The 15,434-nt window shown below is 38.8% G+C and overlaps 1 protein-coding gene across 1 annotated transcript in view; it reads left to right on the top strand.

Annotated features, from left to right (window-relative positions):
• The window catches only part of KIAA2012 (KIAA2012 ortholog), a 162,921-nt gene that overhangs the window by 36,703 nt on the left and 110,784 nt on the right, over window positions 1-15,434 (top strand). Inside the window, 3 exon segments of the mRNA XM_078147661.1 lie at window positions 1,327-1,495; window positions 4,978-5,100; window positions 14,562-14,717. Of these exon segments, the coding sequence (XP_078003787.1) occupies window positions 1,327-1,495; window positions 4,978-5,100; window positions 14,562-14,717 (448 nt within the window).

Raw genomic sequence — 15,434 nt, 5'->3', positions numbered from 1 at the left:
TTAGCCTAGATGATCTCTAAGTGTTTTTTCAGCTCTTGATCCTCTAATTCAAACCAAGGAAAGAAGTCATTAGGCAAGAGGAAGAGAAGCAGCACCCCTCTTCTATTGCCAAGACTTATGGATGAAAATCTTCTTATTCAATATTAAAACTACAAATTCTGCATGTTTTAATTGGTTTGAAGAAGTGAAGGCTGCGATGGACCACCACACAAACCCACCCACAGTTCAAGAGAATGGTTTAGATTTCTACTTGGAGCTCTGAATGCATACTTTGTCAAAGAAATCATGCCAGCTCTGTACTTGACGAATGCAGTTGGTGGCCAGTGAGCACCTGTGTAGTCAATGTCTCCAAAACTGTAAAGAACGTATGTGCCTGTGTTCAGCTAATAATTTTCCTAATATTTCACAGTGATAAATACTACCCTACACATTTTAGGTTGAATTACCTTCCTTGTTCAAATTTAACTTCATTAGAAGCTAGCACACATTTATGGTTCTATTTCTTCCACCTCCACCCCCAACCTGCTTTCCCCCTTTTTTCGAGAATGAAAAAAGTGTATATTTTTCCTCCTGTTAAACCAAGCTCCCTGAAACCTCACATTAAAACATTTCTGAAGGCAGAGACCATATGTCAAAAATAGAAAACCAAAAAGGAGAGATTTTCAGTAACTTCTGAATAATTGAAAACAGAAGGTTTTATTACTATCTCTATTCCACATATTTTTTTAAACAGAAGAAATCTGGGCCAAGCCTGTGACTGATTTTGACACTCATGGTTTGTTTTTTCAGCTATGTTCATATTAGAGAAACAGCAAAGCCTGGACACCCTGGCAACAGGGATGTTGGTCTAAACTCTGAAAGAATGGAGAAGAGTTAGCTGCCTAGAAAAAAAATAGGCTCAACTGCCCAAGTTCTCAGCTAAGCAACCTGACTTAGGACCGGGTGCTGAATCTCACTTTGTCTCAGTTCCCTCATCCACAAGTGATAGAAAAAAAGAAACCGTTTCCTCTCAAAAGTGTCCTAAGATCATGAAATCATTCTATCTGCCTGTGCTGAATTAAACAGGGCTTCTTCAATACTCCCATTTTACAGTTAGACAAACTGAGATAGTGGATGTGAAGGGTCATGATTAGAGTTGGAAATTAGGGTGCCTGACTCCCAGATTTGGCTTTAGCTCTCTCAGTATCTACCAAAGCTATATTAGAATAAAGATTAGCATTGTCATGAAATGATATGAAAGAAAATTATAATATCATTTATATGTCAGGCATCAGTGTTTGGATACCTACTATATTGGGTTTGGTTTTGTCTATAATTTTCACATAGGTGCCAAAGGCTTTGAAATTACCTGCTATTACAGAAGAACCACCCAAAGCCCAGGATCCCCTGAGGAGTCAGCTAAATGACTATGGCAGCCCAGAAGAGCTGCTCATTCTTCCACTGGAGGTTCATGTATGTGCTGAGGACCAGCCCAAGGACAGAGGACAAAGACGAGGTAAGTGTGCTGGAGATGGGACAGATAGAGGAGATAGAAATGATCTGCTTTTAGAGATGACCCAACTAAAATGAACTTTTCATCTTCACAGAATGCATCTAGAGAGATTTAATATTGAGTTACATGTATCAGTGCAAATTTTCAGCCCTGTGCCCCAAGGAAAGATTCCTTCTGGTCCTTCTTAAGCCACTCTATTCTAGCTATTCATTTGCTTTTGGTAACTTATTTGCTTCCTGCTTTTCCTTTAGTCTGGAATCAGCACAGTCCCCTTCATGTAATTTTTGTTGTTGTTCAGTCATTTCGGTAGTGTCTGGTTCTTTGTGGCCCCATTTGCCTTTGTCTTGGCAAAGATACTGGAGAGGTTTGCCATTTCCTTCTCTACTTCATTTTACAGATGAGGAAACTGAGGCAAACAAGGTGAAGTGACTTGCCCACTAACTGTCTGAGTCCAGATTTGAACTCAGGAGAATGAGTCCTCCTGACTCCAGGCCTAACAAGCTATCTACTATACCACCTAGCCATCCTTTCATATAATAGGTCCTTAGTAAATATCCAAATGAATGAATCAATTCAGCCAGTTAACCAGTCAATAAGAGTGTTCAGTCCCTGAGAACTTAACAGCCTTTTATCTCCCTTTTAGGAATCAATCATTCAACAAGCCTTTATTAAAATAAGTGCAAAGAATTTCACCAGAAACAATAATTGACTATCATTTCTCTAGAAGGCTTGAATTTGGAGTCATGTAAGGAATTGTGAGGTTCATTCATTAAACAAAAAAAAATACATACATATACATATATACACACACACACACACACACACACACACACATATGTGGCATTGTGATAGGCACGGGGATGAAGAGTATATAGCTTTGTAGGAGGGGCAATAGGGATGCAGATAATGACATTACAAAACGGAATATGAAAAATGCATGAGATGTACTTATGAGATACAATAAGTCATAGGGGTCGGGTCAGTTCTTGTCTGAAGGGAGTCACAATAAGTCATCATACAACAGAGGGCAGTTAAGATGGATGGGGAGGCTTTTCAGGCATAGGGAACAGCAAAAAGAAAGAAACAGAGATGGAAAGGGGGAGCATATTCAGGAGATGGTAAGTTCCAGTTAGTTAGGAACAGGGAGCATAAGACAGGGGATAGTTTGAAAAAGAGCTGGAAAGGTAGGTTAGATCTAAACCCTGCACAACCTTCAATGTCTACAGAAGATGTTTGAATTGTATTCAGTATGTTGTAAGCTGCTGCCAAAGATTTTTGAGCAATGAAATACTATAATCACAGCTCTAATTTAGAAAAATTGGTATGAAAGGAAACAAGTCTTTATTAAGAAAACTAATATAGAAGGGTAAAAAACATTGACTTAAGTACCTACTATGTGTCAGGAACTATGCTAAGCACGTTACAAATGTCTCATTTTATAAGATGATATTTATTTTACCCATAAATATTATAAGTAATATTTATTCTCGCATCAACTCTGGAAGCTGTTGTTATTATTATCCCCATTTTATAGCTGAGGAAACTGAGACTGAGAGAAATTAAATTATTTGCCCAGGGTCACATAGCTACTAAGTGTCTACGATTGGACTTGAATTCAAGTCTTCCTGATCTGGGCCCAATGCTCTACCCACTGTGCCACCTAACTGACAATGGTCTAACAAATAGACTGGAGAAAGAAGGGCCTGGAAGAAGAGAGCAGGGAGAAAGCTAATATTATAAAGCAGGGAAAAGGTACTGAGGACTTGAGCTAGGATAGGAATAGTAAGGGGAAGACAAAAGCAAAAGAAATGGGGGAAAGAATTGATTGGATTTAGTTGCAGGGGGAGAGGGAGGGAAAAGAGTCAAAGATGACTTAACTTCCTACAATTGACAATGAAAATGGTAAGTCCATTAATAGAAAGAGGCAAGTCAGGAAGAAAAACATGATTTTTATAAAGCAATGTTTTGAATATCAGAGATGTCCAGCAGACTGCTGGAAGTGTAAATCACGTCCAGAGCTCTGGGAAGAGCTTGTGACTGGCCATAAAGATTTAAATGCCTCATAGTCATGCTCACTGAAATGATATTTAAAGCTATAGAAGTGAATCAGCTCACTAAGGAAAGGGATGTAGACAAAGAAGAAGAGACAGCTGAAGCCCTTTTCATGGTAGCAAAGAAATGGAAATTGACAGTGTCCATCAATTGGAGAATATGAATGTAATGGAATACACAAAGAAACAGCAAAAAGGATGAGAACTGGGAAGACCTATATGAACTGACGCAGAGTAAAGTGAGCAGAAAAAGGAGAATAATTTTATAGTCTAACAACAACATTGTAAAAATGAACAATTTTGGAAAAATTTAAGAACTCTGATCAAGCCATGATCAACTGTGATCCCAGAAGACCAATAATGAAGAATACTATCCAACTCCTGAACTAATATGCAGAATGAGATACACATTTTTATACGTGGCCAATATGAGATTTTTGTTTTGCTTGACTATGCATATTCATCACAAGGGTTTCTTTCAATGTTGGGGGAATTGGAAGAAGAGGAAATAAATGCTTGTTGAGAGAGAGAAAGAGAGAGAGAGAGGGGGAGAGGAGAGAGAGAGAGAGAGAGAGAGAGAGAGAGAGAGAGAGAGAGATGGAGGGAGAGAGGGAAGGAGGGAGGAAAGAGAGGAAAGGAAGGAGAGGGACAGAGGAAAGAAAGGGATAAGAGAGGAAGAAGAGAAGGAAAGAGAAGAAGGGAAGGAGAGAGAGAGAGAGATTACAATCCAGGCATGCCCACAACAAGATATCTCTAAAGCCAAGAGGAATCCTCATTGGGAGGAAATGATTATCCAGCTACAGAGAACCATGAAGGATAATCAAGGCTATTTGCAGGGATAGGAAGAAATAAAGATTTTCTCAGGGGCACCTAGGTGATGCAGAGGGTAGAGCATTAGCCCCGGATTCAGGAGGACCTGAGTTCAAATCCAGCCTCAGACACAAAACACTCACTAGCTGTGTGACCCTGGGCAAGTCACTTAACCCCATTGTCTAACCAAAAAAAAAAATTTCCCCTACTCTATGTTCTTTCTTATAACTACCCTGACAGGTAAGTCAGGAAGCTAGCCAGCCTATCCCATTTCATGGACTGTGAACTAATGTCTTAAATGCCATAGTCAGCTTGGTATAGTGCAAATTCTCCTGGGCTGGAAGGCCTCAGTTCTCATCTTGCTTTGCCACTAATTCACTTTGATACAGTCACTTCCCCTGTCTGGGCCTCAGTATATTCCTCTCTACAGTGAAGGGGTTGGACTTCTAATTGGCTACGACATATAGATGGTGAATCTGCCCCATCCCTACAAAAGATCAGGAAAACCAGTGAGAGAGACATCATCCTGGGAGGAAAATATGTCCTCAATCTTCGGAGCAGAAATAGCTAGTGATGACGACCCAGTTGGTCCCTGTTTCATTTTACTCTGTCTTCACTTTCTAGAATCTTGGAATACTGAATGCAGACCCAAGGCTAATGTAGATGGGAAATCTTTGCCAAAACTATCTCTGCAGCAGACCTGCTACTCTCAGCCACCGTTGACTGTGCATCTCCCAAGGGACTCAGGTAGGAACTCGCCATTGATTCCAGGTACCTTCTCTCTCCCCCCATTATATTCTAGACAACTTGTTCTGGAAGAAAGGAAGATAGGAAAAACAGATTCTCCCTCAGCAAGGCATCTAAAGGAGAGGTCAGTTTATTTAGATTAAGTTCGCTTGAGCTAACTTTGTTCTTAGCCCATCGAAGTGGTGTAGAGGATTGAATACTGGACTTGGAGTGAAGAAGACCTGAGTTTCAATCCAGCCTCAGACACTTACTAGCTGTGTGACCATTAGCAAGTCTCTGGACCTCAGTTTCCTTTTCTGTAAAATGAAAGAGTTATACTCAGTGACCTCTATATGGGCTCTATATCCATGATCCTGTGATCACCCTTCTGCTCACAATTTCTTGTCACAAATTAAAGGTCATCTATGGCTAAGAATGTTTCATAGGATCATAGATTATGATTTGGCCAGAAGCCTTAACTAGGAGCCATGGGTGGAAGTTGCAAAGAAGCCAATTTGGGCTTAATGTAAAAATAAACAAACAAACAAATACATCCTAAGAGTTAGTGCTTCTAATAGCGCAGTGCCCTTGGGAGGAGGCAGATTTCCTATCTTTAGATGTCTTCAAGCAAAGGAAGGAAAGGAGATTAGCATATATTAAGTGCCTACTATATGCGAAGCACTGTGTTGGGCACTTTACATATATTATCTCATTTGATCCTCACAACAAAAGGAGAGTAATAATAGTATCATTATTATTATTCCCATTTTATAGAAGAGGAAACTGAGCCTAAAGTGGTTAAGTGTCTTGCCCAGGGTCACACAGCTAAGAAAGTGTCTAAGACAGGATTTGAACTCAGGTTGTCCGGATTCTAAGTCCAGCCCTCTCTCCACTCTATCTCTTAACTGCCTCAAAGGCTGGACGACCTATGCTCAGTGTAGAGGACATTCTTGTTCAGGTATGGGTTGGACTCTAATACTCTATGGTCCCTTCTGATAGTCTGTAATTCTGTAATTTAGAGATGGAAGGGATTCTTGAGATAATCCAGTCCAGTTCTTCCCTTTCTCCAATGAGAATCGGTTAAATGATTTACCCAAAGTTAGACAGCTAGTTAGTTGTAAAGCTGGGACAAGAAATAGTAATCTATTATTTGATAAACCCAAAGATCCCAGCTTCTGGGATAAGAACTCACTCTTTGACAAAAACTGCTGGGAAAACTGGAAAAGAGTATGGCAGAAACTAGGCATAGACCAAAATCTCATACCATATACCAAAATCAAGTCAAAATGGGTTCATGATTTAGATATAAAGGCTGATACTGTAAGCAAACTGGGAGAGCAAGGAAGGAATAGTTTACCTATCAGATTTATGGAGAACAGAAGAATTTATGACCAAACAGGAGATAGAGAACATTATGAAATGCAAATTAGATAACTTTGATTACATTAAATTGTAAAGTTTTTGCACAAACAAAGCCAATGCAACTAAGATTAGAAGAAAAGTAAAACATTGGGAAAGAATTTTTACAATCAGTTTCTCTGATAAGGACTTCATTTCTAAAATATATAGAGAATTAAGTCAAATGTATAATAATACAAGTCATTCCCCAATTGATAAATGGTCAAAGGATATGAACAGGCAGTTCTCAGATGAAGAAATTAAAGCCATCTATAGTCATATGAAAAAATACTCTAAATCACTATTGATTAGAGAAATGCAAATCAAAACAACTCTGAGGTACCACATCACACCTATCAGATTGGCCAACATGACAAAACAGGAAAATGATAAATGTTGGAGATGATGTGGGAAAATTGGAACAGTAATGCATTGTTGGTGGAGTTGTGAAATGATCCAACCATTTTATAGAGCAATTGGGAACTATGCCCCAAGACCCTTGGGCATACCCTTGGACCCAGCAATAGCACCTCTACTAGGGCTGTGTCCCAAAGAGATCATACAAATGGAAAAAGAACCCACAAGTACAAAAATATTTATAGCAGCTCTTTTTGTAGTGGCAAGAAATTGGAAATTGAGAGGATGCCCATCAATTGGGGAATGGCTGAACAAGTTGTAATGGAATGTAATGGAATACTGTTGTGCTATAAGAAATGATGAACAGGCTGACCTCAGAAAAACCTGGAAAGACTTGCATGGTCTGATGCTGAGTGAAGTGAGCAGAACCAGGAGAATGTTGTACACAGTAACAGCTATGTTGTGCAATGACGAATATTGACAGACTTAACCCTTTTCAGCAATACAAGGATCTAAGATATCTCCAAAGGCCTAATGATAGAAAATGCTATCCATATCCAAAGAAAGAACTATGGAGTTTGAATGCAGATCGAAGCATACTATTTGCTATTTTTTTTCTTCTGTTGTGTTTTGTTTCCTCTTTCTGGTGGTTCCTCCCATTGGTTCTAATTCTTCCTTACAACATCACTAACGTAAAATATGTTTAACAGGAATGTATATGCATAGCCTATCTCAGATTGCGTGCTGTCGTGGGGAGGGAGAGGGAGAAAAATTTAAAACAAAAGCTTATGGAAGTGATTGTTGATAAAACAAAATAAATTAATTTTTTTAAAAGTTGGGATAAGAACCGAGATTTCCTGATTCCCAGTCCAGCATTACCCTTCCCTGCCTCCCATCCCATCCTCATTTAATGGGTTGAATCAATCAAACAATCAGCAAGCATTTATTAAGCACCTACCATATGCTAGGTTGGGCAGCTAGGTGGCACCAGGACTGGAATCAAAAAGACTTGAGTTCAAATCTGGTCTCAGACATTTATTAGATTGTGACCCTGGACAAGTCACTTAACCTTGTTTGCCTCAGTTTCCTCATCTATAAAATGAGCTGGAGAAGGAAATGGCAAACTACTCTAGTATCTTTGCCAAGAAAACCCCAAATAGGGTCACAAAGAGTCAGACATGACAGAGACAACTAAACAATAATATGCTAGGTGCCATGGATATAAATACAATAAATTAAACCATCCCTCCTCACAATGAGCTTGTTAAAAGACATGTGGCCAGGAGAGTAACCTAGAATCTCTTAAAGTAGAATTTTAGATACTGTGGCACCTAGGTAGGAAAGAGATCTTTAAACCAATCACACCTCGAATTGGACCATATAGTTATAAATCTAAGAACATAGTATATAGACATATGCACAATCAGTCAATCAGTAAACATTTATTAAGCACCTACTATGTACCAGACACTGGGCTCAGCAGTGTGGATACAAAAAGAGGCAAAAGACAGTTCTTGCCCTCATGGAGCTTACAATCTAATAGTCAGCTATTATTATTTTTATATGTGTATGTATAAATAGACAGACAGATAGATAGATAGATAGATAGATAGATACAAAGAGAGAGAGAGAGAGAGAGAGAGAGAGGAGAGAGAGAGAGAGAGAGAGAGAGAGAGAGAGAGATATGACCAATTCAGGAATCTGTTTTCCTTGACTATACATGTATGTAACAGGGATTTTGTTTTTCTTGTTTTGTCAGTTAGGGAGGGGGAGGGAGGAAAGAGAGAATGCAGATCAGAAAACAAAATCTAATTCTTAAAAAAGTTTCTTTTCTCCAGCGTCTAGGGCAGTGCTCTGCATATAGCAGACACTTAATAAATTCCATCTTAAAAAGAATCAGGAGAGGTAAAAGATAGGCAGAGGATCATTGTAAATTAAGATATACTGATTTGAGGAAATCCAGGAAACAGAAGGGGAAAACATGGTAGAGAGAATCTAGGCAGAAATAGAAGAGATACTGTCATCAAAGAATATGATAAACCATTGGATTATGTTCAGAAAGAAGAAATATATGAGAAGTTTGGGAAATAGATCAGAAGCCTAAGAAAGAGGTATGATATGAAAGAGATAGGAGACTTCAATTATTCAGACTCTACTGGAGTGTCTTCTTGGTCAAAAGCAGAGCAGCTATTTCTGGGTTTACCTGAATGATAATTTCATCCTTCAAAAGGTGGAGGATGCAAGGAGGTACCTGATATAGTGGAAGGAGTACTGGCCTTGGAGTCAGATCTTGATCAAGTCACTCTGAGCCTCCCATCTGTAAAACAAGGAGATTGAGCTAGATGGCCCCTAAGGTTCACTCCATCTCTAAGTCTATGAGCCTATAAAATTCTATTTTTAATTTATTTCTCAACAAAAGGAAGGTGCTGGATTCTGGGGTGGAAATGATGGGAACTTTGTGAGGTTGTGATTACTCCCCCTTAGAATTTATGGTGGAAGAGAAGAAAGATGGGCATATTCTGATATACACCCAAGGATTAGGGAGAGATTTCAAGGGGTTCAGAAAAAAAGAATAAGATGAATTCTATTGACTGATCTTATACAAGAGAAGTCACTTCAGGAAGAATGGAAAACTCTCAACAAAATTAGGAAAACATAGAAAAGAAATAATTCCAGTGAAGAGGAAAAGGAGAAATTGTCTAATGAGATTGATATGGATACTCTGGGAACTCACCGACCAATTTAGATTTTTAAAAGATTTGTACAGAATATGGAAGCAAGAGCAAGTAATTGAGCAATCATAAAAGCATAGAACAGTATTGTAAAAAGAGCGTCAATAACAATGGCTACCATCTGCAAAGCTCTTTTAAGATTTGCAAAATGCTATACACACGTTAGTTTAATGGATCCTCACAAAAGCTCTATGAATTAGGTATTCTTATCCCCATTTTACACATGAGCAAGATTAGACTAATTTATTCTAGGTCACATGGCTAAGTAAATGTCTGAAGCAGTATTTGAACTCAGTTCCTCCTGACTGCATATTCCCTGTGTCACCTAGCTGCTCATAATCAAGATTACTGAGTCTAGGGAGTCAAGATTAGCTGCATCTAGGGAGAAAAGTTAAGAGCAACCGAAGGGGTTGTTTTAGTTATATTGGGAGAGTGAGGAGGATCAAGGAAGCAATGGAAATATTGCTTAGGGTAGATGGATAATTATAATCAAGGAGTAAGAGAAGAGAGAGATGTTCTAATTTTGAGCTCTAATTTTGTGTATTTTTCTCTGCCAAGGAGAATTATCTTTGGACTGGAAAGGACAGAATAAAAATGACTAATAGACAGTTGATACTCAAGACAAAGAGGAAGACAGCAAGAGAATACCTAACTCATTAGACCTTTAACAGTTCAAATTAACTATATCCTAGCTTACTGAAAGAAGTGGGAGGCATGCCTGCTGGACCATTGTGGGGGATCTTTGAAAGACTAATGAAAGAAATAGGGACCACAAGACTAAATAATGACGTATATTCTGATTTTTACGAAAGAGAAGAGGATAATCTACCAACTCTGAAATTTAAATTCATCTCCTGGCAAAATTAAAGGAATGGTTAGTTAACATGTAGAAAAGGAAGCAGGGATGGCAGAAGGTCAATATGTCTCCATAAAGATTAGGTCATGCAGTTAGAATAACTTTATTTCCTTTTTTGATAATGTCTCTAGATTGATGCATTAGAGTAATATTGTAGATACACATTACCTACATTTGACAAAATCTCTCATTCACGATGAAGGGAAATGGGCTAGATAACAGTATATTTAGGTAGATTCAGAATTGTTGGAATGATTGACAATGCCTTATGTAAGTATAGTCTCTATATGCACTCTGCACTTACTCTCATGCACACTAGCAAATCAGGTTCCAGGGTTTTGCTGTCTAAATCTTCCCCTCAGAGTTCTAGGAGTACTCTGAGGGTATCTTTATAATGTTGTTGAATCAAGCCCCCATTCTGGTATGGAATCCCAATGTCATTTGCCAGTTCCCATTCTCCCTACCCCTTCTTCCACGTCTGTATATTCTCATGTACCTCAAATATGAAAAACAAGTTTCATACCACTCTTTCTCTTTTCTACACTGTATATTCCTTTTACTTCTTAAAACCCTCAGAATAAAAGTAGTCCAACTCAAGTTCTCTGTTGTTGTTAGTTAACTCCCTCAATATCTTTTGAGGATATTTGAGGTTCTGAAGAGACACTTGTTTTTTTCGCTCTATTATAATGTTATCACTACATCATCATATAGCCCCCTTCCAACAGCTCAAATAAATTTATCTTTCTTGGTTTCTCTGTATTCTTGGGTTTGTAATTCAAGGTTCTTGGTCAGCCCTGGTCTTTTCATTGGAAATGCTTAAAATTTTTCTGATCCATTGAAGATCCATATTTTTTCCCTGTGGGATTATAAACATCTTTGCTGGGTAAGTTATCCTTGATTATAAGCCAATATCTTTTGCCTTTTGGAATATTATATTCCATGATTTCCTCTCATTTATTGCAAACGCCTCCAGATCTTGTGTGATCTTGACTATAATTTCCTGGTACTTGAACTGCTTCTTTCTGGATGCTTATAGTATTTTTTTCCCTTTGATGTGGGAGCTCTAGATTTTGGCTATGACATTCCTTCAACTTTTTCTTTTGGGGGTTTCTTTCAAGAGGTGATTGATAGATTCTAACTCTCTGGGTAGTTTTCTTTTATAATTTGTTAAAATTTAGTGTCCATACTTTTTTTTAATCATGGTTTTCAGAGAATTTAATGGTTCTTAAATTATCTCTCCCTAAATTGCTTCCCAAGTCAAATACCTTAAATTTTCCAATATCTTACATTTTCTTCTAGTTTTTTCAACCTTTAGATTTTGTTCTAATATTTTTTGCTGTCTTATGAAGTCACTGATTACTGTTTGGTCTAGTCTAGTTTCCAGGAAGTTTATTTCTTGGGTATGATTTACTATTTTCTCTCCTAAGCTATTCAATTTTCCTTCCAGTTCTCTCCTCTATCAGCTTTAATCCTTGTTTCATTTCTTCTAGGTATTCATGTAGTACTTATGAGAAATCCATTTTTCCTTTGAGTCTCTGCTTATAATAGCCATGGAATTATTCTCTCCTTCTAGGTTGGATTTTTTGGTATCTCTGGATCTGCTATAATTCTGAATAGTGTTCTGTATGTTATATTTACTAATTTCTTCAGCTTCTGAACTGAGGCTTTGTGTCAAGGCCAGAATTCTCTTTCTGCTGCACTTGTAGGTAGAATGGTCAGCTCAGCTTGGCTAAAACCTAAGTCACCTAGATTCCCATGCTGATCTCCACCTCCCAGGATTACACTCCCCTGGATCTTTAAGGTTCAGAATGCTGTATCTTCAGAGTCCCTGAGCCTGAGATGTCCTGGTTTCAGGGTGCTAGCCAACTCCAGGTTGCTTCCAAGGTCCTCCCTGTGAGTTTCTAACCACCCTGAGCATTTTTCTGGAAGCCCACTATTCTCACTGCCACTTGTGTGTAAAGAGCCTGGTAGGTTACACATGTCTCTGGTCCATTTCTAGGCGTGCTGGGAGAATACTTTAATGTTTTCTTTGCACTGGGGCTGGCTTTTCTGGCAGTTTGTGAGCTGTCTGACTTTTGGAGCAATTCTGGGATGAGAGGAATCACTTGCTGTAATTTAGATCATTACTGAGTCTTGCACAACTTTTAGGTTTTTACTGGAGCAAGTGTACAGGAGCAAGGCTTTTACACAGAAGTTGCTTCACTGATAAACATAGTGATTTGGTTTTGTTTTGTTTCGGTTTGGTTTGGTTTTGGAGGCAGAGTTCAGCGACTTGCCAGGGTCACATAGCTAGTAAGCATCTGAGGCCAAATTTGAACTCAGGTCCCCCTGATTTCAGGGTCAGTGCTCTATCCATGGTGCTACCTAGCTGCCACAATAAATATGTTAATGGCAGTTACATGGCAGAGTAGATAGAGTGCTGAACTTGCAGTCAGGAAAACTTGAATTCAAATCCTGCCTCTGACACTAACTAGATACATGACTTTGGGCAAGTAACTTAAATTCTCAGGTGAGTTTCCTCACCTGTAAAATGGGGATAATAGTAGCACCAAACTTACAGGGTTGTTGTGAGGACCAGATTATAGAACATATGTGCTTTGCAAAACTTAAAATACTATATAAATGCTATTATATTATTATTATATTATTATTATTATTATATGCTTATCAAATCTTGAAGATGACATAAAGATAAAATTGAATTATTTATCCCTAAATATCCTAAACTGGGTAGTACATAGAGCCAGATCTGATAAGATGAAATTAAAGAGAGATAAAATACAAAGTCTAACATTTGAATTTTTAAAAATCAACTTCACAGGAACAAGATTAGGGAGTCATGATTAGGACAAAAGTTTGGCCAAAAATATCTGAAGGTTTTAGTGGATGACAAACTCAAGACAAGTCAATAGCATGATATTGTGGCTAAAAATCTATTGCAGTCTTAGGCTTCATTGAGAAAGGACAGACTCTAATACCAGTTCTGCTCTGTTTAGACCTCATCTAATGTAAGATGTTCCATGTGAATTTTGTGTTCAGTTCTGCACACCACAAAGAACATGCAAAGGAGAGTAATATGTTTGGAAGTTCTCAAATTAGTGTCACATGTTAAATATACACAGGGAACCTTCAGTCTAGAGAAGACTTAGGAGTAACATGTCTTTGAGTATTTGAAAAGCTGTTACATGAAAGAGGGGTAGCTAGGTGGCACAGTGGATAGAGCTCCAAGCCCCAAATCAGGAAGAACTGATTTCAAATCTGGCCTAAGAAACTTACTGGCTGTGTGACCCTGGGCAAGTCACTTAACCCTATTTGCCTCAGTCTCCTCATCTGTAAAATGGGGGTGATAATAATCGCACCTACTTCCCAGTGTTGTTGGGAGGATCGAATGAGCTAATATTTGTAAAGTGCTTAGTGCAGCATCAGGTGCACAGTAGGCACTATGGAAATGTTAGCTGTTATTAAATTTTTTTAACCTGGTCCAAGAGAGCAGCATTAAGAATGATTGGTGGGGTTTTCTAAGAGTCAGCTTTAGGCTTGATGTAAGGAAAAGCTTCCTAATGATGAAACCCTATATCCAAGCGAAACAGGCTACCTCGGGCAGAAGTTCTTCCTCAACAGAGATCTTCAAGCAAAGGCTGAATGACCACTTCTCAACTATGTGACAGAGAATGTCCTTGTTTAGGTTTGGATTGGACTAGATGGTTCATCTGAGGATCCTCTGTGGTTCTGGATTTGGGGCCAGTGGACCTCTGTTCAAATCTCAGCCCTGACATTTAGAATTAGTATGACCATAGTAAATCAGTTAACTGATTTAAGATGAGGCCTCAGGTTCTCATCTGGGAAATAAAGGGATTATACTAGATGATCTCTGGAATCTCTGGACCTCTAAGTCTATCATCTTCCCATAGGTTGCAGATAAGGACTTGGCTATTCCCCAAAGGAAAGGCACATAGTGAAAACCCAGCAACATAAAGCACTTGTCCACTGCCCACTTTTCAAGACCAAAGAGGAACAGAATTAGGAATGATTGGAGCTAACCCACATTGGTCACCAATAGCCATCATACATAATCTTTCATTTCCATCTTACTAATAAATATGTTCTTTTTCTCATTTGTATCTCTTTGCTTTTTCCAGGTAATGATTTTTCTCACCCACATTCAAGTACTCATGAAATAAGAGATTCAGAGAGAAAGAGTAGCAAAATTCAGCAGAAAACGTTTGGTGCCAGAAGTTCCAAAGACCTTATGGATGATGGAACCAACCAGAGTGGCCTCCCAGAAGAGCTCATAGGTAGCCAACCATTCCATCTTGCCTGCTGTGTGCTTGTGATTTGACAGGGATACAAAATAGTATACCTGGGCAGAGCCACGAGATCTCTGATGGTCACTACACTAACAAAGAAATTCAGCATCAACTTTGGGAATGCCAGTGGAGTGAGCGCTCACCCCGAAGCTTCATTCCTAAAGAGTCAGTACATGTTTGAAGGTTTCACTGCACCAACATGCACTGCCAAGCCATTTGGGTTTTCCTCATCCCTGGCAAGGGCAAGGTGATGACATAGCCTCGTTGTGCTAATGGAGAAGGCATTAGGTACCCTGTTTACCCAGCACACACCACCCAGAGTTATCCTATGCCTTCCAGGTGAAAGTGAGCCCAATAAACAGAGCGAATGTTAGAGTGGTCCAGAAAGAAGCCAGAAATTTCTCCCAGCCACATTTTAGCTCAGGGCAGATCTAAGAATTGCAGAATTTGGGAGCCACTCTTACAGAAAAAGTATGGCCCCAAAACACTATTTATCAATGATGCCAGGTAATGCTACTTAGCTTTGTTTATTGGCCATTTATTGACTTTCTGCTTGCATGGAAGAATGGATGTCTTCATCTTACCTTTTATAGTGAAAAGCTGAGGTCAAAGCCAAGTTTCTTCAAAAGAAAGTTACTGTCCCTTAGAAGCCATTGGAACCTTCCTAATTCCCCTCAAATCAGGTAGAACCTTCCTAATTTCTCT

The sequence above is a fragment of the Phascolarctos cinereus genome, unplaced genomic scaffold (genome assembly GCF_003287225.1).
Source record: "Phascolarctos cinereus isolate Bilbo 61053 unplaced genomic scaffold, phaCin_HiC Scaffold_7;HRSCAF=346, whole genome shotgun sequence".
Taxonomy (NCBI): domain Eukaryota; kingdom Metazoa; phylum Chordata; class Mammalia; order Diprotodontia; family Phascolarctidae; genus Phascolarctos; species Phascolarctos cinereus.
The sequence above is the reverse complement of the archived record's forward strand: the minus strand, read 5'-3'. Positions and strand labels throughout refer to the sequence as shown.